At 38.5% G+C, this 26,318-nt stretch overlaps 1 protein-coding gene across 5 annotated transcripts in view; it reads right to left on the bottom strand.

The window, feature by feature from the left end:
* Positions 1-13,873: 13,873 nt before the first annotated feature.
* Galphaq (G protein alpha q subunit) overlaps positions 13,874-26,318 on the bottom strand; it is a 55,702-nt gene continuing 43,257 nt past the window's right edge. For 2 of the 5 annotated variants that reach the window (XM_076208229.1, XM_076208227.1), the window contains exons 6-9: positions 25,788-25,941; positions 23,403-23,510; positions 19,060-19,185; positions 13,874-17,842 (exon numbers count right to left, since the gene is read on the bottom strand). In XM_076208229.1, the coding sequence (XP_076064344.1) occupies positions 19,103-19,185; positions 23,403-23,510; positions 25,788-25,941 (345 nt within the window). In that variant the 3' untranslated portion in view covers positions 13,874-17,842; positions 19,060-19,102. Of the gene's footprint in view, positions 17,843-19,059; positions 19,186-19,521; positions 19,630-23,402; positions 23,511-25,787; positions 25,942-26,318 lie in introns of all 5 variants that reach the window. The other 3 variants (XM_076208228.1, XM_076208226.1, XM_076208230.1) reach the window with 2 other exon arrangements.

Here is a 26,318-nt window from a genome sequence, read left to right as displayed (position 1 = left end):
CAAATATATTTATATATATATATATATATATATATATATATATGTTAATAGTAAATTAAAACTATAATAATGTAAAAATAACAAATAAAATACACAAATAAATGCATAGGTATAGTTGAATAACAAACAAACAGGTAAATAGTAAATGATTATAAATTGACATATAACTAATAATAAATGAAAATCAGACAGACAAATTATAACAAAACAAAAACAAATAATATAACATAAATTATAATCATTACAGCATCTTACTTAGGTATTTATCTAAATGATTCTTAAAGCTTTGAACTGAACTACATTGCACTACCTGTGCAGGAAGTTTATTCCATTCATTAACTACACGGTTGGCAAAGTTGTTTCTACCTACTTCCAAATTGAATCTATTTCCGGACAGTTTGAGACCATTGTTTCTTGTCTGATTCTCATTCAATGTGAAAATTTGGTCACTTTTGATGTTGTCAATTCCCTTTAAAATCTTAAAGACCTGTATCAAGTCACCTCTGAGTCTACGCTTTTTTAGGGAAAACAGATTCATGTGCTTAAGTCGATTTTCGTATGATTTATTTTTGATATTTGGAATCAGTTTTGTGGCTCGCCGTTGTACTTTTTCCAGTCTGTCAATGTCTTTAATGAGATTCGGTGACCATACGGAAACAGCATATTCCAAATGTGGACGAACTAACGATTTATATAGCTTGTTAATGAGTGATGGACTTTTGAAATCAAAAGATCGCGCAATCAATCCCAGAATCTTATTTGCTTTCTCAGAGGCTGAAATACACTGCTTGGATGATTTGAGGTCGTTACTGATAATTACGCCGAGATCTTTTTCACTATCCACTTTTGTTAACGAATTTCCAAATAACTTGTATATATATATATATGTATATATTTATGTATATATATGTATATATTTATGTATATATAATGTTTATATGTATATATATATATATATATATATGTGTGTGTGTGTGTGTGTGTGTGTGTGTGTGTGTGTGTGTGTGTGTGTGTGTGTGTGTTTACCTAGTTGTATTTACCTAGTTGTATTTTGCGAGAAGGGGAGCTATGCTCGTGTTGTCCCGCCATTGTATGTATTTACCTAGTTGTATTTACCTAGTTGTATTTTACGGGAAGGGGAGCTATGCTCGTGCGGTCCCGTCTTCATTTCTCATTTTATCTAAACAATTTTTAAATTCATGTATTGTTTTTGCACACACCACTTTCTCATCTAACTTGTTCCAACTGTCTATTACTCTGTGTGGAAAGCTGTTCTTTTTCAAATCTCTTCTATAGCTGTCTTTTTTTATTTTCTTTCCGTGTCCTCTTGTATTTCTGTCATCCCATTTTATCAGATTCTCTCTATCAGTAATTTCTATGCCTTTCATGATTCTGTAAATAGCTATCAAATCTCCTCTCTCTCTTCTTTGCTCTAGTGTCTGTAGTTCAAGTTTTTGTAGTCTCTCTTCATATGATAGTTTTGAGAGTGTTGGTGCCAATTTTGTAATTGCTCTTTGTATTCTTTCAAGTTTTTTTATGCATTTTTTTGCACTTGGTGACCATATCGTTGCTGCATATTCCAATCTTGGTCTTATCAGAGTGATTAGAATTTTCTTCACCATTTCTTCATCCAGGTATGTAAATGCCACTTTGATTGTTCTTATTAAATTATAGGTTTCTCCAAAAATCTTATTTATATGTTTTTCAGGTGACATATTATTCATAATAATGACTCCCAGGTCCCTCTCATTTTCTACTTTTTTTATTCCTTCTTCTTCCAATTTATATGCTCCTGTTATTCTGTTTTTACTTTTTCCAAATTCCATTATACTACACTTTTTTGTATTGAACTCCATCTCCCACTTCCTACTCCATTCCTGTACTATATTTAGATCTCTTTGTAGTGATTCACAATCTTCTTCCGTGTTCACTTTTTTCAATAGTTTTGCATCATCTGCAAAAAAGCTCATATAGCTTTCAATTCCTTCATCCATATAGCAAACATTATTGGGGCCAGAACTGTTCCTTGTGGAACACCGCTTATTACTTCATCCCATTTTGAGTGTTGATCTCTTATCACTACTCTCATTTCCTCTGTGTATTCAACTCCTCCTTGTCTTAATTTCTCCAAATCTTGTTTGTTTTTCAGTTTGTTGTTTACAAATCTGTAGAATAGTTTTGGTGGATCTTTACATTTTTCTATGACATTTATTTCATATTTTCTCTTTTCCTCTCTGCACGCTTGAACGTATTCATTTCTATAACAAGTATATATTTTTCCATTTTTCTGGTCTTTTGTTTTTCTTCCATTTGCTCCAAGCTTTGTCTCTTTTGTTTTTTTATCTCCCTACAACTTTTGTTGTACCAGCATTTTACATATTCTTTTTCTTGTTTTTGTCTTGGGACATACTTTTCCACTCCTTTTTTATAGATTTTTGTCAAAATATTCCATTTCTCTTCTACTGTTGTATCTTCTTTGTGTATTCTTTCCCAGTTTTCATTTTGGAAGAATTCTCTTATTTGATCAAAATTTGTTTTTTCATACATCAATCTTCCTTTTCTATATTGTTCATTTCTTTTCATGTATTTTTTCTCATTTAGTTCTAGTTCTATCAATATGTGGTCACTTTTGCTTATTGGTGCCTGGTATTCTATCTTTTCCACTATTTTAGGTTCTGATGTGATTATTAGGTCTAGTCTCGATGGTTCTTCTTAATTTCTATACCTAGTGTTCTCTTGTATCCATTGTGTCATTGTGTGGTCAATAATCATCTCAAGTAGAACACTTCCCCATGAGTCTTCTCCACCCTTTACGGTCATCTCTTCCCAGCATATTTCTTTGCAATTATAGTCGCCCATCATAACTATTCTTCCTCCATCTTCCATTATCTCGTTTAGTGTTACTCTTGTGTCTTCTAACATGCTTTTATGTTCATTCTCTTCCCATGAGGCTGTTTTTGGGGGCACGTAGTTTATTACAAACTTTCTGCTCTTCTTATCTCTATCTTCTATTTCTATCATTATCATCTCTACTCTATTGTTTCCATATGTGACTCTCTTTACGTTTATATCCTTCTTAGTCAGGAACATAACTCCACCCCCTTGTTTTATCTTTCTGTTTCTAATCCAATAATTATATGCATTGTGTCCTATGCTGTTGGGTGGTAGTGGGCCTTTTAATTTTGTCTCAACAATTCCCATTATGTCCGGATCTTTTTCTTTCAGATATTTGTTCAGTTCATTCAGTCCTGTTATTAATCCATCTATATTTGTATAGGATACTCTTAACTTTCTGTTATTTCCATTGTATTCTCTGTTTCTTTTGTTTCTCTCTTTTATGTTCCATTTCTTCAATTTCATATTCACTACTCTCCAGTAGAATTCTTGTTTTTCTGTCTCCGTTCTGGTCTCGTTTTTTTCTTAGCTTCATGTCTATTCCTTATTTCCTCCTCTCTTTCCTCTTTATTCATTTCCCTTTTTATCCATACCTTTTTATATTGTTCACTTGTTGCTAGTTTCCCTGTTTTGGATAAGATATTCTCAGCCGTAGTTTGTGACCTGAATTTAATCTTAATTGGTCTGGTCTTGTCTGTACTATATTTCCCAAGCCTGAATTTCTCTTCGATTTGTTTCATTATTTCTGGCTCATCTTCCTGAACTAATTCTAGTAAATTTCTTACTTTTTCATTTTCCTCTTTGATTCTTGTGGTTCTATCTGGGTTATGTTTCTCTTCCATTCCTAATATAATTATACATTTCTTTCTATCTGCTAAGTCTCTTACTATATTCTCCTTCTGTCTCATCACTTTAATAACTGAGTTTTCAGTTTGTTCATTCATTTGCTGTCTGATTATGTCAGTGAATGCAACTTTGCTATTTTCTTGGATTTTTTCCAACCCTCCTTGTTCTCCTAATTATTCTCCTTTAAGACTTTATTCTCCTCTTTTACTTCTTTTAACTATTTTTTTTTAATTCTTCAATTTCCTTAGTTAAGTTTTTGTTCGCCTTCTCTAGTTCTTCCAATTTTTCAACTCTCTGCACAATGTTGTTAACGTGACCGAACTTAAATTCCCAGTGCTCGATCATCTTCTCGAGTTTCTCTTCTAGTCTTGTTAATCGGGGGGGGGTTTGTGTCCCCCCCCCCACCCTCTTTAAATCCCTGGAAAATATTCTCATCATCTTCTACTGTATTGCTCTTATCTATACTTCTAATCTTTACATTTTTGTTAGACATTTCGTCATCGCTAAATTGGTCCGGACCTCGTTTGTTTAGATTTCGTCTGCCTACCTGGGCCATGTCCTCACCTTCCTCATTTCCTTCCATTTCCCTCAGTAATCCCTCCCCTTCTCATTTTTCCTTACTTTCCCTACAGCACGAGCAATTTTCCCCCCACCCTGTAAATACAATAGGTACTTCCTTTGCTTTGGGATCCACGAAATTTCACTTTTTCTTCAGAACGTCTTCTAAGCCGTCCGTTCGTTGAAGTGTGTGTATTTACCTAGTTGTATTTACCTAGTTGTATTTTACGGGAAGGGGAGCTATGCTCGTGGGGTCCCGTCTTCATATCTCATTTTATCTAAACTATTTTTAAATTCATGTATTGTTTTTGCACACACCACTTTCTCATCTAACTTGTTCCAACTGTCTATTGCTCTGTGAGGAAAGCTGTTCTTTTTCAAATCTCTTCTATAGCTGTCTTTTTTTATTTTCTTTCCGTGTCCTCTTGTATTTCTGTCATCCCATTTTATCAGATTCTCTCTATCAGTAATTTCTATGCCTTTCATGATTCTGTCTCAGTAATCCCTCCCCTTTTCCTCTTTCCCTACGTTCCCACTACTCCACGAGCAATTTCCCCCCCACCCTGCAAAAACACTAGGCACTTCTCTTTGCGTTGGGATCCACAGACTTCAGTTTTCTTCAGAACGTCATCCAAGCCGTCCATTCGCTGAAGTGTGTGTGTGTGTGTGTGTGTATTTACCTTGTTGTATTTTACGGGAAAGGGAGCTATGCTCGTGGTGTCCCATCTTCATATCTCATTTCATCTAAACTGTTTTTAAATTCATGAATTGTTTTTGCACACACCACTTTTTCGTCTAACTTGTTCTTGATGTCTGTTACTCTGTGGGGAAAGCTGTTCTTTTTCAGATCCCTTCTATAACTGTCTTGATTTTCTTTCCGTGTCTTCTTGTATGTCTACTATCCCATTTATTATATCTTCTCTATCAACAGTTTCTATGCCTTTCATGATTCTATAAATTGTTATCAAGCCTCCTCTCTCTTTTCTTTGCTCTAATGTCTGTATCTCAAGTTTTGTTACTCTCTCTTCATATGATAGTTCTGAGAGTGTTGGTGCTAGTTTTGTAATTGCTCTTTGTATTCTTTCAAGTTTTATTATATATATTTTTTTGTACTTGGTGACCACATCGTCGCTGCATATTCCAATCTTGGTCTTATCAAAGTGACTAGTATTTTCTTCACCATTTCTTCGTCCAGGTATGTAAATGCCACTTTGATTGTTCTTATTAAATTATAAGTTTCTCAAAAAAAATTGTTTATATGTTTCTCAGGGGACATATTATTCATAATAATGACTCCCAGGTCCTTCTCATTTTCTACTTTTTTATTTCTTCTTCTCCCAATTTATATGATCCCACTATTCTTTTTTTGCTTCTTCCAAATTCCATTATACTACACTTCTTAATATTGAATTCCATCTCCCACTTCCTACTCCATTCCCATACTTTATTGAGATCACTCTGTAGCGACTCACAATCTTCTTTAGTGTTCACTTTTTTCAACAATTTTGCATCATCCGCAAAGAAGCTCAAATAACTTTCAATTCCTTCATCCATATCATTAATATATGTAGCAAACATTATTGGGACCAGAACTGTTCCTTGTGGAACACCACTTATCACTTTATCCCATTTTGAGTGTTTGTCTCTTATCACCACTCTCATTTTTCTTTCATGCAAGAAGTCTTCCAGCCAATTCAGTAGTTTGTCCTGTATTTCTCCTGCAGTTTCTAATTTCTTAAGCAACTTCTTATGTGGCACCTTATCAAAAGCTTTTTTCAGGTCTAGAAATGCACAATCAGCCCATCCATCTCTTTCTTGTATTACATCTATTAGTCTTGAATAGAAACACATTAAGTTTGTGACGCATGATCGTCCTTGTCTGAATTCAAATTGCCTTGGGTTTAGTACGGTTTTTTTTTTCCAAATGGCTTACCTATCTACTTTTGATCATTCTTTCACAAATTTTAACTATTGTACTTGTAAGAGAGACCGGTCTATAGTTAGTAGGGTCTTCCTTGTTTCCCCCTTTATGTATTGGTACTATATTTGCTCTTTTCCAATCTTCTGGAACTTTTCCTTCTTTCAATGAGCTGCTTATTAGACTGTATTTTGTCTGTTAGTTCGTTCCTGCATTCTCTCAAAACCCAGTTTGCCATTTCATCTGGTTCATGTGATTTTCTGACATCGAGATTACTCAAGCGATTCATTGTTTCATTCCTTGTTACTTCTACCTTTTTCATAGGGGGGACTTTCTCCTCCCACTCGATATCTCTAGGTTGTATGTTCTCCCTCGTAAACAGATTTAAAATGCTTGTTCATCATTTCTGCCATTTCTATTTCCTTTGTGTATTCAACTCCTTGTCGTAGTTTCTCTAATTCTTGTTTGTTTTTCAGTTTGTTGTTTACAAATCTATATAATAGTTTTGGTTTATCTTTACATTTTTCTATGACATCTTTTTCGTATTTTTTCTTTTCTTCTCTGCACACTTGTACATGTTCATTTCTATAACTAGAATATATTTTCCATTTTCAGGTCTTTTGTCTTTTTTCCATTTTATCCAGGCTTTATCTCTTTTGGCTTTTAACTCCCTACATATTTTGTTGTGTCAACGCTTTACATATCCTTTTTCTTGTTTTTTGTCTTGGAACATACTTTTCCATTTCTTCCTTATAATTTTTTGTCAAAATATTCCATTTCTCTTCCACTGTTGTTTCCTCCTTGTGTATCCATTCCCAGTCTGCCCTTTGAAAGAATTCTCTTATTTTATCAAAGTTTGTTTTTCCATACATCAATTTTCCCTTTCTATATTGTGCATTTTTTCCATGTATTTTTTCTCATTCATTTCCTGTTCAACCAACATGTGGTCACTTTTACTTACTGGTGTCTTATATTCAATCTTGTCCACTATTTCGGGTTCTGATGTGATTATTAGGTCCAGTCTCGATGGTTCTTCCTCATTTCTATACCCAGTATTCTCTTGTATCCATTGCGTCATTGTATGTTCTATGATCATATCAAGTAGTACACTTCCCCATAGGTCGTCTTCACCCTTCACTGTCATCTCTTCCCAGCAGATTTCTTTACAATTAGTCACCCATTATAACTATTCTTCCTCCATCTTCCATGATCTTATTTAGTCTAGTGTTATCCTCATGTCTTCTAACATATTTTTGTGTTCTCTCTCTTCCCACGAAGCCATTTTAGGAGGCACATAATTTACTACAAACTTCCTGCTCTTCCCATCCCTGTGCTCCACTTCCATCATAATCATCTCTACTCTATTCTTTCCATATGTGACATTCCTCACATTTATATCCTCCTTCGTCAGGAATATAACTCCACCTCCTCTTTTACCTCTCTGTTTCTAATCCAATAATTATATGCACCATGTCCTACACTGTTGGGTGGTAGTGGACCTTTAAATTTTGTCTTTACAATTCCCATTATATCCAGTTCTTTTTCCTTCAGATAATCATTCAGTTCGTTCAAGCCTGTTATTAAACCATCTATATATTTGTGTAGGACACTTTTAATTTTCTGCTACTTCCATCACGTTTTCTGTTTTCCTTCTGTTTTTCTCTGCTATGAACCATTTCCTCACTTTCATTTCCACTACTCTCCAATAGAACTTATCTTTGACTCCGTTCTTTTCTCGTTTTTTTCCCTTAGCTTCGTCTTTTTGTTTTCTCATTCTCCCTTTCCCTTTTATTCATCTTTTTATCCATACTTGTTTATACTGATCACATTTTGCTAGTTTCCCTGTTTTGCTAAGATATCCTCTGCTGTCGTTTGTGACCTGAATTTAACCTCAATTGGTCTGGTTTTATCTGTATTGCATTTCCCTAATCTATATATTTCTTCAATTTCTTTCCCTGTTTCTTGTTCATCCCCTTGAACTATTTCTAATATCTTGCTTACTTTTTCCTTTTCCTCTTTTACTCATGTAGTCCTATTTGGATTATGCTTCTTTTCCATCCCCAATATAATTATACATTTCTTTTTGTCTGCTAAGTCTCTTACTATATTCTCCTTCTCTCTCATCACTTTAATAACTGTGTCCTTAGTTTGTTTTTATCTGTTGTGTCACTATATCTCTAAATACAATTTTGTTGTTCTCTTTGACTTTTCTCCAATTTTGTGCTTTTTTTTGCTATGGACTCTTTATTCTCTTCATTATTATTCTTTAATTCCTCATTCTCATCTTTTACCTCTTTTAACTGTCTTTTTATTTTATTTTATTTTATTTTATTTAGGTTTTGGTTCTCCTTTAGTTCTTCCAATTGATCAACTCTGCATAATCCGTGTAAGATTCTAGGACTGATTGCGCGATCTTTTGATTTCAAAAGTCCATCACTCATTAACAAGCTATATAAATCGTTAGTTCGTCCACATTTGGAATATGCTGTTTCCGTATGGTCATCGAATCTCATTAAAGACATTGACAGGTTGGAAAAAGTACAACGGCGAGCCACAAAACTGATTCCAAATATCAAAAATAAATCATACGAAAATCGACTTAAACATATGAATCTGTTTTCCCTAAAAAAGCGTAGACTCAGAGGTGACTTGATACAGGTCTTTAAAATTGTAAAGGGAATTGACATCAAAAGTGACAAAAATTTCACATTGAATGAGAATCAGACAAGAAACAATGGTCTCAAACTGTCCGGAAACAGATTCAATTTGGAAGTAGGTAGAAACAACTTTGCCAACCGTGTAGTTAATGAATGGAATAAACTTCCTGCACAGGTAGTGCAATGTATTTCAGTTCGAAGCTTTAAGAATCATTTAGATAAATACCTAAGTAAGATGCTGTAATGATTAGAATTTATGTTATATTATTTGTTTTTGTTTTGTTATAATTTGTCTGTCTGATTTTCATTTATTATTAGTTATATGTCAATTTAGTATTATTTACTATTTACCTGTTTATTATTTAACTATACCTGTGCATTTATTTATGTATTTTATTTGTTATCTACATTATCATAGTTTTTGTTTATTATTTTATTATTATGATTTTTTTACGCATCCGACCTAGATATGGATCAAATGGTCTCCTGTCGGCATGCTCCGCCTTTGTAATCCTTTGTAAAGTTGGCTGAACCTGACCTCCCAGTGTTCGATAATTTTCTCTAGTTTTTCCTCTAGACTTGGTAATTGGGGGAGGTTGGCATCTCCTCCCTCATTAAATCCATTGTGTTGTTTTTATCTATATTTCTAATTTCAGTGCCTTAACTTGTTGTCTTGTTGACATTTCTTCTGACGTCCGGGGGAACCCGTTCGTCTCCTTCCTCATTTCCTTCTATTTTCCTCAGTAATCCCTCCCTTTCTCCTTTTTCTTCACCTTCCCACTACACCGCGACCTTTACCCTTCTCCAGTAATCCAACAAAGGCACTCCCTCGTCATTGAGATCGACGAAACTTGAAGTTTTCCCGAAGTTCCAAACTTCTCTGTCACTTCGACCGACGTGTGTGTGTGTGTGTATTAACAGAATTGTATTTACCTAGCTGTATCCTACAGGAAGGGATTGAGCTATAGTTGTGGTGTCCCATCTCTATATCTCACCATGTCTAATTTGTCCTTTAATTCGTGTATTGTTTTTGCACACACTATTGTTTCATCAAGTGTGTTCCATATATCCACCACTCTGTGGAGAAATCTGTTCTTTTTTGGATCCCTTGTATAACTGTCCTTTTTGAGCTTCCTTCCATGTCTTGCGTTTCTCTTACCCCAATTTAGTGAGTCTTCTCTATCATGATTCTGTAGATGGTCTATAAGTCACCTCTTTCTCTTCTTTATTACAGTCGGTAATTCTAGTTTTGACAACCTGTCTTCATATGACAGTTTTGATAGTGTTGGGGCCATTTTCGTAGTTGCTCTCTGGATTCTCTCAGTTTTCCTTCTATTCTTTTTAGAACTGGGTGGCCTTATCAATGTGACTAGTATTTTCTTTACTATTTCTTCGTCCTAGTAAATAAAAGCCATTTTCATTTATCTTAGAAGTTATAGGTTTCACTGACAATTTTGTTGATCTGTTTGTCAAGGGACATCCTTTGTGATTACTCCCAGGGCTTTACTTTACCAGAGCTACTATCCTTATGGGCAATCTCTTGCAATGCAGCCGTGTGTTATATTTTATATGCTGGTTTAGTTAGTCAAGTGCATTTGTAGTTTAGTTAATAGTCCTACTTTCTGTACAAAGTTATGGAGAGTTGGCAGATTGAGGTGCCTTTTCATTACCCTGGATTTGGTGTACAGTCAGTGCTGTTTGAGTTGTTTAGATGAAATTAGGTAATTATTGTGGGGTGTTGCATAAATTGGGAAGTCTAGCAGTAGGTGTGATATTGAGGGGGAGGCTTTACATTGGCAAATAATGAGTGGCTCATTTCCTGCTTTGAGGTGGCTGTAAGAGGCTGGTAGATGAAGGTAGACAAGTAGGTAGAGGGGTACGTGGCGAGAAATTAACTTTTACGACTAAGATGTTTTGAAAACAATGGTTGTGACGGAGTTGCAGAGTTGCATAAGCTCGCTCACCGCCTGATGTTTGTAAACACAAGCTAGGGTATTGATATTGATGTTATGAGATGTTAACACTGAGCCACTTTGCTTTGTGACAAGATTGGTTGAGACAGTATAACGGTCCTTCTGATTGGAGAAATGGGTGGAGGAGAGACATTATTGGTACACGTAAGTAAAGTCACGCCCTTAAAGGGTGGCATTTATTTGTAACAAAGTTATTGGATGAATTAAGTAGTGACGTCGAAGCAGACTTGGCTTGGTGAGTGTATTAGGGATCCCAAGTGGGGGTCCTCTGGTGTACTTAATCAAACTAAGTTGTAGAAGTAGTGAAGAAACCGAAGAAAATAATTAAACAGTTTTAAATATCCTTCAGAAGCATATACTAAGTGGTACTTGACTAAGTAGGATGAAAGAGGCATGGGGCCTACAGATAAGTGACTAATGCCACGTCCACACGGTCGAGCACTGTCCGCCGGGCACGAGGGCTTTGCTCGACAACGGGCAATTTCTGCAGGCAAACCATCAAACTGTCCATTCCCGGCGCCATTTGCGGGCAGTGGATGGAGGGCTGATATCGCTGCCAAATGCACGAGGTGAGGTGCTAGCAAAGTTAGCAAACCCGCTCAGTACAGACCTAAGTTACCTTACGACCATGTCCGCACCTAGTACAAGTGTATACTGGTCTCGAAAAGACACCGTAACATTGATTGATTTATACTGAGTTCAGGAATATTTGTGGAATGTGAAGTGTTTTCATTATTTAATAGAGACAAACGTGCTGCAGTATTGAAGCACATAACACAGACAATAAGCAGGAGTGAGAGTCATGTGAAAAAGAAATTAGCCTCTAGACGTGCTATTGGTGCTATGCTTTTCCTCATATTTGTCTCATGCCTTTGTATATATGGCTCCACTTTCGAAAGTAGAACAGAAAAGCTGTTTATGTTCATTCTCATGTAATTGCAAAACAATTGTTCATTTTCATACTGCAATTCATGTAGGATTGTCACTGAGGTTCCCGTTAAATCACGTCTTTGTAACTACTCTCGGCATCAGACATGTCTTCGTGATTTCTTGTTTTTCTTTTTAATGCAGGCAGTAATTATAATGTTGTAAAGTACTACCTTCTTTCCAAGTATGGCGGGAAACATGGTTATCGTATCGCACTGAACCACTTACTCCCAACCTCTGCTTGCGGCCAACTAATCTCCAACCACCATCGTCAGCCATGTGGACATCTTCGCGGGCAGAGTCTGTGGACTTTGCCCGGTAAGGACAAAGTCTGCCAGGCACAGCTCGACCGTGTGGACGCGGCATTACAATTATACAATGATGAAAAGAAAGTGATGAAAGTTGAAAGTGAATGAAGAAATATAATATCATAGAAGGAACGGGAACATTTAACAGAATTAAAACCAGTAATTAAGGAGAGAAGGGAACTGAAAGTGATGGTGGCAACAGAGCCAACAGTGGCCACTATGGGCAAGGCAGGAATGGGCTACCTAGGGCAGATCACCAGCAGTCTTTACTAAATGTACATTTTGTTTGGTGGAATCATTAACATACCATAGCCAATAGTGGGTGACACATCCAACCTGGCATTATATTTGAGTAAATGTGTTAGTAGGTTCAGCTAAAATTATCCTTATTCTTTGCAGCTCAAAGCATCATAACCCCATTCAAAAACAAAGAATTTGCTCTTGACAATTGTTTGATCATCATCATCAAGTCACGAACCATTATCGTTTGGTGATAATCACATTGAGCAAAACGTACCTTAATGCCGTTTGAAGATGTCAGTTACATCGCTATGAAGTTCAACATGGATTGTAGTGAATATTGTGGATAGGAGAGTTTTATTTTTTGGTCTGTAGTTTCCCAGAATTTCTATCTTCTTCATAATCTTGCACCAATGTTGTGTGAAGATTTAGGAATGGCCATTACTCTCATTGTCATTTTGGTAATTAATCCTATTGCACTTGGGTAACCTTACTAGGGCTGGCTCCCCAGCCAGGCTAGGCATGGGGAGGTATGCTTATAGTACATTTTCTAGCCTCTTCCCCATGTGGGGTGAGCAGAGTAGATCCTGAATAGGGATGCTCAATCAAAATGGCTGTTGATGAGCTGTGTTGCTTCCAAGTCCCACCAGAAGGCAACAACTGGTCCTACATAGTATGGAGTCCGATTTGTGACTGTACTTCCAGAGACCATCTTACTTTACCATTGCTAGAAGACTTCCGCAAGACACTGGGATGACCTGTCATCTAGGAGGTGCTAAGATGGGAGGGTGGAAGGGTGTGGAGTGTTTTCAGGGATGGAATGGGTGGGAATGATATTATGCCTTTTCCTTTTTGGCTACCTCCCTAGTAAGGGGGAAAAAGCCTTGGTATATGTATGTATGTATAAGACTTCTAGTAGTTAGTTGGAAGAATAAAGTTATTGTTACTCATAGAGAAGATTGACAATGCCTGAAAGTACTCAGTTGCTTTCCCATTCTTGGCATCAACTCCTGTACAAGTTTCAAGGGCACCACTTAAAGTTACAAAGGCATCTGCTGGTTTACTTTCTAAATGGTTTTATTCCCACTTCAACTTCTTAGGTAGAAGGTGACCGAGAGGGCTGAAAGACCTCAAAACAGGATTCATAGCAGGTAAGAAAACCTCACTATTTTGTTCCAACAAAGTACTGATTATGCAACTGAGGGATAAACACTAAACTCTCACCCGTTTAAATCAGTTAAAACCACTTTCAATTTCGACTTTTTGCAGCAACTCTCAATTGCCAGAAACATTACCTGTCATCTTTAGGAGTCAATATTTCTGATCAACCAAAAATTTAATTCGGTCTGGGACAAAATTCAATGGTTTTTGTTTAGAGATCAAATGGTTTTCCAGATGTGATGTTTCTAAATTTTCTTTCAATTTATCTTTATGCTGACTTCTACCATTTTACTTTTTGTGGCACAATTCAGATATGCTGGTACACATTTTCAATATTCAAGGGTTCTTTACATGAAGCTACTAGTGAAGGAATAAATGAATGAACCTCACTATGTTTCAATAAATATTTATTCTTAAAACACAAATCCCTCCTTGTTCATTCATCGAAGCTTAATGAATAGTACAGTTGTCCAACGGGTCATCACTGAATATGTTACATGCAGGATTTCCACCATACAAAGGGGGGCCCCCCGGCGTTGTTGACCTTACTGGGGAGACGGGCCTTGGGTGCCCGGGGGCCTCCCACGGCTCCGACGAGCCCACACACCCGTACCACAATGCAATGCAATGACAAATGCCGAGCACGTGGTGGTGCGTGAGGGCCCCGAGGCTGCTGCGGCTGCTGCAGGTCGCACCGCACCATCACCATCACCACGCGGGGCTGCAGCTGTTGGACCAGCCATGCCGGAGCCGATAACAATGAACTGGCCTCGACAGCAGCAGCAGTAGCAGCAGATGAGGCATCAACTGAACAGTGGCTTCAGCAGCAGTAGCAACTTAAAAAATATAATTCTTCTTGATCTGTTGGCATTATTTGGCAAGACTGTAGTAATGAATACTGGAAACCAATGTCAATACTGGGTTTGCGTCTTGTTTCTTTGAGGGTCTTTGTGGTGGTAAGAAAGGATTGTATGGTCAAGTTTATGTGATGTACGGGGGCTGGGACAAGGAGTGACTGCAGGCGGTGGTGTTGGGTGCAAGGGAGGTGGGGCCAAACTGTGAATGGATCTACATCCCTTGCACAAATATACACTGCCTGCATGCCTGTACATAGTTTTCACATCCTCACACACACACACACACACAATATCCAGTCAATTCAGAAATATACTAGGCATTAGAGTGTGGGAACTGCCCAGAGAGAGGGGGGCCGGGGCCGTGCAGGGGGGAGACTGGGGCCCGGGCCCCCCCCAGGGGATGACACATCTGCCCTGGGGTGATGATACCTTTATCTGTATCATGTTTGTAAAGATGGTAATGCATTGTTGTTGTTGTTCTTGGTGGTGGTGGTGACCAGGCTGGTTACAATGTTGGCCGGGGGAGGGCCAAGCCCTCGAAACCACCCACACCAGGCACACAGGGGCAGGCTCTGCTCCTTGGCTAAGGTTGACCAATGCTCAAGTTAATGAAAGTTGAGAGTGAAGGAAGGAAGGAATAATCAATTTTCTTAATAAATAATGGGAATGCTGATGGATGAAAATGGGATAGTATTAGTTACAGAGCAAGGAAGAGCTGGCACAGCCCCAACACATGATGGGCACTACCAGAGCAGGCAGCCAACCAAAGGGTCAAACTCCCACACTCCGTCTGGCCTTGGGGTCGTACTGGCTCACACTCCTACTCCCACCCAATGCCTAATCCAGGGGCACCAAATGCTGAACGTATGTTATTGCTGCTACTTGAAATGGTACTTTTCTCTTTCTTTTTCTCTTTTTTCTTTTTTCTCTTTTTTTTTTTCTTTTTCTTTTTGTTGCTACTGCTGCTGCTGCTGCTTGCTATGGTGGTGGCAACAGTGATGGATCAAATGGTGGTGGAGGAAAAGGACAAACCTCTTTGCTTCCCAACCACCATGACTCAGGCAATGTAATTCAAACCAAGTTATACTTTGGTACATAAAGGGTTGCAATTGCAATGCAAGTCTTGAATACACAGAAATGTCAATAATTCTTCAACATATCCTGCTTTGATATTTTCATAAAGTAATGATAATGATAAAAATAATACCTTACTTGTTCTGTACATACTACAAACAAAATGCAACCTGAATATAACAACAAGTGTACAAAGGATTGGAAGGTCAAGGCTTGGGTGTCTCTTCACTACGGTAGGACCAAACAAAGCCCAGCAAACAATGGCCATCATAGCAGCTGGCCAAGTTTGCAAGCAAAAGCACACACACCACAGGCACATGGGACTCCTGTGCCCAGGGATGGCTTGAGATGAAGGTGTGTCCATTTGGCAGCACCACCTTCGTTCTGTGTGTGTTGTGTTGAGCAGGAGAGGCCTCAGACCAGTGAAGTGGCGGTGGTGCTGGACTCTTGGTGTAGTGTCCCAGCTGTTGGACCTTGCAGCCTCGTGTGGCATTTGAGATGACAAACCTAGGGAGGCCTGTCTTGCCAGAAGAGTAGTAGCTCTTCTAGCTGCTACTGCTGCTGCTCGATGACTTACAGCTCTTGCCCTGTTCACTGCACCACACTGTAGCTACTGCTCCTGTTTTTTTTTTTTTTTCTCTTTCCGGTGTTACTGCCGGCTTGTTTCCTAATTCCAATGACGATGATGGCACGCAAGACTAGAATTCACACACAGCCGCAAATCTGGTTTAGGCGGTATTGATATTGCTGGACTGTGCATGCGTGATTGGGCGCGGACTGCTGGTTGTGCGTGTGGAGACTCCGTGGGCAGGTCTTGCCCCTGGCTACACTCTGGATGGGGAAGCACACCCACCAGTACGCATTAGTAGTCAGTGGTTCACACACACAAGCACACATATATATACATGAGCACCAGCTTGACCACAACTGCCCATACTGACTAGTGCTTGCTTCCACTCCTTGCTTGGCTGATCATTGACCTGATACCCACTCGTTGACCCTGTGGGTAAAGAGCCCCGACTCTTAGCTTTCAGTGGCAATCCGTTGGTTGGTCAGCCTGCCACCAATACCTACCTCCTTTCTTGGTTTTTTCTTATTTTTTAAAATTCCACTGTGAGCACAACTGGTTCCTCTGCCTATGCGACCAAAAGCCGAGGAAGAGTTGCCATAGAGTGAGCACTCAAGATGCCAGAAGTCATTATTCACAAGGCCCACTGCTCTATCAATATATCAGCACCACAATACCCTTCCATGCACCTCATTATGTTGGAGAACCCTTTATTTTTTCTTTCTATTTCAGTTAGTATGCAAGAAATGGGCATAAGAAGCGAGCGAGACATCCTGTTGACTTGATGTGGTGGAGTGGTAGATGCAATGTTGCACAGCAGACAGTGGTGGTGGGACGCAGGCTCAAGCTGCAGTTGGGCCGCCTACCTGTACTCCAAGTCTTGCCATCAGGGAAAATCTGCAGGTCTATTAATTGCACACACCTTCCATCCACAGCATCGTCATCAACTATAGAGTATCACATACTTTGAAGCTTAACATTAGACCACAATTAGTCTATATAGAAGCAATATATAAAAGCCATCAACATAAAACATTCTAACAATCACCAAAAAGACAAGCAAATTTTCCCCTTTTCTGCCCATGGCAAGAAGCAAATCAGCCAACACAATGAAGGGTCAACAGACATCCTCCTCAGTAATAAAGTGTACAAAAGTTGTAGCACGCAAGGAAGAATGAATGGTACATGGCTTTGACGCTCCTGCTGCTGCTACTGCTGCTGCTGGAGAGCACCATTGGGACCGACCAGCGTCAGGCAGCGCTGCGCTTTGTTGACGGTACTTGGGCTGCATTTGGCCCTCATGCACGCCGGGCGGCCAGTGGCCAGACTCGTTTGCCCCTGCCGTGTATGCCCGGTCGAGCATTGGCAGTCTTGTGTAGACTTGGGATTCCTGTAGGCAATGCTGGGCTGCAATTTGAAGGCCTTCTTTGACAGCAAAGGCCTTGCAAGTGTGTTGTCATGATACAGCCATGCCTACAGGTACTGGCTACTCCTGAGCCAGGCCATGACGGTGGTGAGGCAGCCTTAGCGTCATGTCACACACTCATAAGGGAAGGGCTTTACCACCCTCTCTCTTTGGAATTAGGCAAAACACACCCTTTCTTTGAGACACAGGAGTGTGGTCATATTTGGTCCAACAATGTACACTGAGGGACTTGGCCATACATTTGAAAAAGGACTTTTAACTGTGGAGCAGGCCATCTTGTACAGCAGGCTACTGCTGCTCATATCCCTCACATGTATAAACTGGGTTGTCACTCTTTTCTTTCAGCAGCAGTTACACCAAATTATATTCCTTTAAGTTGAGTTGCAGGATTGTATCTTTAACAGCAGCGAATACAAACCTTATATTCTCAGTGTCTGAAAAAGAAATGATAAATCAAGAATTAGCACAGATCCCAAAAACAAGTAAATAAGTGGTGTCTACAAAATAACTATCATGATGAAACTACTACTACTAATAAGAACCCTAGCCATATCCACACTATTTACATACCATGGGTTTTTCCCCTTTACAAGAGAGGTAGCAGAGTCAAAAGGGAAGTACCCACTCCCATCCACTACCCTTTCCTCCCTCTCATCTTAGCTCCTCATGGATGACGGGTCATCCCAATATCCCTCCCACTACTGTGACTCAGAAGTTATGCAATTGCTTCATTGTATACCCAGACAACAGCGCTAATTTTTCCTTGAGTGACTCATGGGCCAATCACGTGGGTGACTTGATACAAGTCTAAGACTCTAAAGGGAATTGATAACATAAAAAATGACAAAATTTTTACACTGAATGAGAATCCGATAAGAAATAATGGTCTCAAACTGTCAGGAAATAGATTTACTTTGGAAGTGGGTAGAAACAACTTTGTCAACTGTGTAGTTAATGAATGAAATAAACTTCCTGCAGAGGCAGTGCAATGTAGTTCAGTTAGAAGCCTTAATATTCATTTAGTTAAACACCTAAGCAAGTTACTGTAATGCCTGCCATTTATTTTATATTGTTTGTTATTATATGTCGGTTTATTATTATTTGCTTGATTTTCATTTATTATTATTTATCTGTCAAATTATCATCATTTACTATTTTCCGTTATGTTTATTATTTAACTATATATATGCATTTATCTACTTTGTTTATCATTATTTATGCTGTTATAATTTTTTTTTACTTGTTTATCTATTTATCACTATATATATTTTTTTTTGCATCTGATCTAGTTATGGACCAAAAGGTCTCCTGTCGGCATGCTCCTCCTTTGTATCCTTAACTAGACATATAAGAAAGAAAAACTACATTTCTCCTCAACATGATGATAAATGTCGTGATAGTATAAACAATCACAACAAAATCTACTGTTTTTCAATACTATCACACTTAAATTGCAAACTTTCTATAAATACCACTACCACTCTGGGGTACTAATGTAATGGAAAACAAGTTTATAGAAACAACGTACGAGGATAAGCTACAATTGTATCAACCAATATCTTTCAACAACCAATACCATCTAAATAATATTCTGCCAAGAAGGAATAACGATACTTTGGTATACATCATAATCCTAACTACATCTCTTCACCTTCACCACACCACTGAGTGCCAGAACATGCAACAAGAAGCATTTAAGCCAAGTTGTATTCTTTGAGAGCATTCTGCATGATGGTATCCTTCACAGCGCAGAACACAAGCTTGATGTTCTCTGTGTCTGAGGAACACAAGTGAACACTTGTTAGCATTTAGATATAAACAAGCAAACAGTATAATGAAGAAAAATGTCAAGTCTAAAGACTTGTAAATGCTGGAGAAAAATCATGCAACATTTCCCTGTAATAGGTGCAGATATACAGAGAGAGAGAGAGAGAGAGAGAGAGAGAGAGAGAGAGAGAGAGAGATAGAGAGAGTGGGGGGGGGACACGGAGGTCAGGTACGAGGAAGCGGGCACTCATCATGCATGACAATCTGATGAACTGGAAGCACATGCAGCAGACCACAGATAGCTCCTTCCTGGGCAGTCAAGTATCAGGATCATGCAGTGTTTTACCTGTTGCACATGTAAAATGAGAGTAGATAATCTTCTCTGGGTCAGGATTTAGTTCTACAAACATCCGTAGAATGAATTCTCTTGCAGAAATGGCATCCTTCTGTGGACCTGTAAGGATCAAAGTCAACAAGTTTAAAAACGTGACATGTTAAACTCCTGTATATTTTGGCAGATGACATGAAGCATCCATAAAAGGTGGCTGTCCTGTTACAAATACAGTGACCTTATATTTCAACTCAATGTACCACCCGATTCCATTTTCACCCATACATCATCTTCGAAAATGCATACATACATACATATATCAAGGGCTTTTTTCCCCCTTAAATGGGAAGTAGCTGAAAGACAAGGCATAAAATACACCTGGCAGAAATTTACATGGATTTCACCCATTTTCCGTTATCTGAAAACAATTTTGTCTCAGAACAGCTGAAAACTTGTAACTTCTCTATCACTATGCTTTGGAAGTTAATGAACATTGCCTCCCCCCCCCCCCAAACCCAACATGCCTATAAAAATTTTCCTGTTACTGTTACACCGGCACAACATGCCCTTATAATCTTCTGTGTTCTGGGCTTAACTATGCCCACTTCAGTGCATCATGATAAACATCTTTTTTAAAAATACTGCTGTCCCCCCACTCTTAATACTCTCCTGTACCACTTCCCAGAATATTCATCCCCCCAACCCTGTGGGAGGGGAGAAGAATACTGCCACAGTCATCCCCTTAAGTTTACTCCATCCACTTTTGCCACTCTTTTTACTAATTCTTCTTTACCCATTCTTTCATGTGCCCAATAAATAAATAAAATAAAGAGACAAGACAATTATGAAATCAATATCAACTTTTTCCCCTGCCAGTTTGAATCCTCCTTTGGAATGATGCTGAATCTGTAATGGGTACCTTCTTGCATGTTGTGGTTCTGTAAGATGGACAGCCTGCAAAGCTGCCGATTTTCAAAACCCGTCACCTCCATCAAGAGGCCCTGGACTGGGCCCCAAGATAGCTCTCTATCAACCTCAATTGTATTTATTACTTTTTTCTCCACATGGGGTATTGACAACTGATGACTCATCTCCCTGCAACTTTCAGCCACTGATGTAGATACAGTCCTACACTGATACGACAGACAACAGTCCAAGGCTTCTTCCCAGAGAGATCTGTGGGGGGTTCAGAGTCCTGATGTTGTTCTTGTTGTTGTCATTTCCAAGACTGTATGGCTGAGTAGTCCCATCTCCTGAGGAACAGGGCTTTAAAAACAAATCCTTTTTAGAGTGTGTATAGGGTTGTATCTGAGTGCTGGGGGCCAAATGGTCACAGCACATCCCTATCACCAGCTCTTATGCAGGTGGCACCAATCTAAGAACAGTTGTCAGCCACTGTGGGGCTGCGGGTATTTCCACTTAGTGAAATTGAAGGCAACGATGAACAAAAATTCTGAGGAGGAGGAGGAGGAGGAGGAGAAGATTATCATAGGACAAATATTTACAAAGCCATGGAAGACACCACCAGCAGCCATGTAGATTCTGTTGGGGGTACCATATGTCCTTAAAGGTTAACTAGAGAAGCTGACTTAATTTGATGAAAGGACAAACTAAATCATGTAAGTGGAGCACAATTCAAATGGAGTAGTAAAGTGTAAAACAAAGTGAAATTAACTTCTCCAATTCTACTGCATAATGCACATATCTTGTTCAAAATCACACCTGCTAAGAGGTGGAGTTAGGATATAACTGGAATATTTTTCACCAATGCCTCCTGAAGTCTTGAGACAACTGGAAAGAATAAAAACAACCTGCCATAAAAGAACAAATTCTATTATGTAAGCTGCTGTGTTGGCAAGGTTGGCTGATGGAGAAAGAGAATGAGGGAGATAAACATACACAAGGGTTTGTTATATAAGACATTAGAGTAAGAAAGGTAAGAAAACAGAAGAGAAAGGACGACTCGAGTAGTCCTGTCCATTCATACTATATATATACCAATAGCTTTTTCCCCCTTACAAAGAAGGAAGCTCGCTGGTTGAGAGGGTTAGGGCATCGTTACTTGTGGCAAAGGCCGAGGGGATGGTGGTCCGAATCCTGCCACCAGTGAAGTTGAACCATGGGTATGGTTCATTAAATTCCACGCTACAAAGCCCTCTGTGAGGGGCACCATCCTAGCCTTCCGATAGGGAGGAGTTTGTGATGTTAACCCATATCATCATCACAAGGGAGGTAGCCAAAGTCAAAGCCATAAATCCACTCCCATACATTTCATCCCCACATACTCCACTCCCACTCACCACCCCACCTTCCCTCCCTCCCTCTTTTCTTGGATCCTCCTGGATGACGGGTCATCCCTGCATCTCGCCCACTGCCCTGGACCAGAAGCAATGTAGCAAGACACAGCACATCCACAGCAAGGCCAAGTCATTTAATTGGCGATTCCCCTCTCCATCCCCTCATGCAGAAAAAGAGTAGATGGGGAGAAATCCCTGTCCATTCATAAATTCATAAAAGAAATCCTTCCATTCATATATTCATAAAAGAAAAGAAATATTGAAAAATAAAAATAAAATAATGAAAATATTGAACATATTAATAAAACAACAAAAAATTAGTTGAGAGGTGTGAAATAAAGAATAAGAGGTTCAAAAGAAATCAGCACAATACAGAATTGATAACATAACATTTAGTTTTGTCAATCTACTGTAATGGTTCTGTAATTTGTTCAATTACACAATGAAATTTTGGAAAAGTTCCTGACAAACCTTGTCAGGAGTTATCTAAGACAATTACAAATGTCATAAAAGGAAAATAGGAAAATGGATGGACAGGTGTACTGTACAGTACGAGTATCAAAAATTACCCATTTTGTAAAAGCTTGTCAGTTTCAAAATAAACAATCTACCAAAATACTTCAAACTAGACAACAATCTACAAAAAATGCCAAGAATGTACGTAGCCTCAAAATCTGTCAAAAAAAAAAATATATATATATATATTTAAAAATAAAAATTAAAGAAGTATAATCAACATATATGCATACATATTCCAATGGCTTTTTCCTCCTTACAAGGGAGGTCGAAGTCAAAAGCATAAATCCACTCCCACCCATTTCATTACATACTCCAATCCCATTCACCACCCTTTTTCCCCTCTTTTCTCTTTAATCCCCAGAGGCATTTACTTGCTTATCTCAATCTATATTTTACCTTCACCTCCACTCCTCTTTTTTCCACCATATTCACACACAAGTATCTAAAGCTATCCACTTCCTCCAGTCTCTCTACCTTAATACTCACTTCCAATTTGCTGCCATCTTCTCCTCTTGTACACCTCATTGCCTTACTTTTACCCATATTTATTTTCAACTTCCTTCTTTTGCACATCTTCACAAACTCCTTCACTATTTTCCTTAATCCCTCCTTTGATTCTGCCACAAATACAGTGTCATCAGCAAACAACAACTGGCTTACTCCCATTTTTCTCCATTTTCTTTTACCATCTCCAATCTTTGGCCCATTACCCTGGAGTTTACCTCTCACACCACCCTATCCATGTATAAATTGAACAGCCAAGGGGACATAACACATCACTGGCAAAGTCCTACATTTACCTCAAACCACTTACTCTCTCCATTTCTAATACTAACACAGGCTCTACTACTCGCGTAAAAACTCTTGACTGCTCTCAACAGTTTTACTTTTGCTACAGATTTACATTTTCTACCATACGTATAGCTGGATATCAAATTCATACACTATTTTCAGGAGCTCAGCTCATGAAAGAATTTACGAATAGCTCTAACATCAGTCTTGTAGCAGGCTTGATACTTTGGCACAAACTTTTCTACAGCTCCAAATATGCTGATGCATTCTTTCAGTCTAAAGACCAACCTGTGGCACATGTGAAGTGAGAATAGCACATACGATCAGGATCAGGATTCTGAGAAAGATACTGTTGCAAGATGAACTCGCGAGCACCAACATGATCTTGCTTTTCCCCTTCAATCAAATAAAAGTTGTCAGTTTACGAATAATCTTATTCATTTCTTTATTACCTACTTACACCCAAAATATTAAAGACAGACATTCAGGTATGTAATAGTGTTATGGTTATTAGTCAACTTGTCTGAATTGTCAGAAGTTAGGTCACCAATTGAAGTTACAAACACATTTTTGAAGGCTTTCACTGTCAAAATATATCTATAAATCCATACATACTTTGAACATACCTATGTGAGCTCATTGCATTCAACATATATTCATATCCATATGGAATACTGATATAAAATCATACACCACTTTTTGGCACTTTATGAGGTAGTGTAGTGCTTGGGGACATAATTTCTGCCTACTTATCTAATTATTTAGCATGAATCAAACAGTACTATGCTTTAACTGTCACATTTTTCTTCTCTGTCTTACTTTTGTCAGTAATGCTAACAATTCCACCTGAAGTTTTTATTGCATGTCTTTTACAAATACCTGTAATATACGCCTCACACCAGTAACTTTATTATTCATAATCTATAAGGGGATCGTCCATCAGAAAATCATGAGGAGAGAGAGAGAGAGAGAGAGAGAGAGAGAGAGAAAGAAAAAAAATGAAAATATTTCTTCTAAAAGTGTTGCTCATAAGCTATCTTGTGGCTGAGTATGGAAGCTGTATCTTGATTTTTACTATCTAAAAAAATATAATACAGTTCCCCCCCACCCTACTGTGGCTGAGTCGTGTGCGCTGCGTACTGCATATTACGATTTCTGTTGTTATATATATTTGCTAACAAAAGAAGCTGTGTATTTTGCACAATATTTATGCTTTTGTATGATAAATAATAGCATACGAGCTAATATGTTGACAGATACTGTGACAGTTGACACAGTATTATGGGAAGGCAATATGTGATTGTGTGAATACTGACGTTCAGACAATACGTAAAGCTATCATGGCCTCCTACCTGCATTCTGTCAGCACAGATGAGAAGCCATTGCATTCTTACTGTCCTAAGGGAGAAGACTAGTGGTGTTTTTTTCCAGAGAGCACTAGCTAGGCAAGAGGAACCCGAGTCTCACAGAGTCAAGAAGCCGTTCCTAGCGAAGATTCCCACTGAGAAGCGGAAATCCATCCTGGCAATATATCAAGACCTCACCTCTACAGAGCTTTTAGAGAAATGCCTCAAGGGAAGGATACAAAACCAAAATGAAAGCTGTCATGCAAAGATCTGGGCTTTGAGATCAAAGAGGAAGTTTGCATCAGCAGCTAGAATTCAATTCTGTGCTCAAGTTGCAGTTCTGAACCACATCTTTGGTTATGAACTTGCATATATGCCATCAGCAAGAGGGACAACATCCAGTGATGCCATAAAACAGCTTAGGATGGCAGATAAAGATCGTCTGTCGCCAAAGATGCATTGCGCCAAGAAAAGGAAAAGTGCAGTATAACCCTGGTGGATCCTAACTGGATTCATCATATAAACCTGTAATTAATCAAAAGCTGGCAACAAAGAGTAGGGTTGTGCTTATGATACCCTTTCAACACCATAACATCCTAAATGATGAAAGGGGACCAGTGACCATGAACAAAAAAACTATGACGCTCATTCCTGAAAAACTTGATTTTTGCACATTTAACTTGATTCATATCCAAAACGCCTTCACTGATTTTTAACTGCAAATCCTTTTCGGATTCAGCATAATTGGGAGAACATTTGGAGGCAGATTTATGTCCTTCTGTCAAGGACTAGTAGGATTTTTTCATATATACATTTTTTTTTTTTTTTTTTTTTTTTCCATCAACTTACTTTGGATTTTTTTTTCTCATAACAGACTGATCAGAACATCATAATTCTGCCTCCGTTTCTTCATCTATCTTAGCCCATTATAAAGACAAAAAATAATCAATATCCAGTCAAAGGTCTATCCTCTGAATCAATTTCAAAATTTTAAAAAATTACCCCTCGAAAATGAAAAAAAAAAAAAAAAAAAAAAAAAAACAATAAAAAAAAATATATATAAGCATAAATGACTTGAAAACTCGGTGGTATCTTCTCTGAGACAAGACAGTTACGAGGAAAAAATCTCAGCCACTTTCACCACAAACTAAAAAAGTTCGATTTTCTAATGGACGATCCCCTTAAAGCTACTTCTACAAGAATAAGAAGTAACAATAATCCAGTCCCACTAATTAAAAAATGTACATCACTAATGGAGCACCCATTTCCAAACAAGAGGAACCCAGCTTCTGTTCCTTGAATCCACGTCTTGCTAAAGGATACTTACCATCATATTCTGGGAAATAATCCACTAAATGTGAATACATAATCTTTTCCTCAAGCAAATCCTTCTTGTTGAGGAAGAGAATGACTGAAGAGTGTTGAAACCAGGGATAGGTGATGATAGTCCTGAACAAAGCCTTTGACTCCTCCATACGATTCTGTAATAGAATAGGTAAATCAGTGTTATGAACACATCAAAAGAACTAAAAAAGAGAAAGAGGTGGTCAATAAAACGAGGATGATTTCACAGTAACCTACAAGGTAAAAATATAAATGCCTAACAGCTTATAAATGCATCTCCCAAAGGTACCTGTTCGGGGTATCGACTGCAAGTTTTCTGCAGTCAAAATTCTAGCAAGGTACCAATGATGAGTACCTGCTAGGGATGTGTTATGTTACCTTGGCTGTTCAATTTATGCATGGATGGGGTGGTACGAGAGGTAAACTCAAAGGTTACAGGCTGAGGAGGAGGAGGAGGAGGAGGAGGAGGAGGAGGAGGAGGAGGAGGAGGAGAAGGAGGAGAAGAAGAAGAAGA

Source organism: Oratosquilla oratoria, chromosome 24, assembly GCF_046742065.1.
Source record: "Oratosquilla oratoria isolate Oo_2021 chromosome 24, ASM4674206v1, whole genome shotgun sequence".
Lineage (NCBI taxonomy): Eukaryota > Metazoa > Arthropoda > Malacostraca > Stomatopoda > Squillidae > Oratosquilla > Oratosquilla oratoria.
Note: the sequence above shows the minus strand (reverse complement) of the source record. Positions and strands in the feature narration are given on the sequence as shown.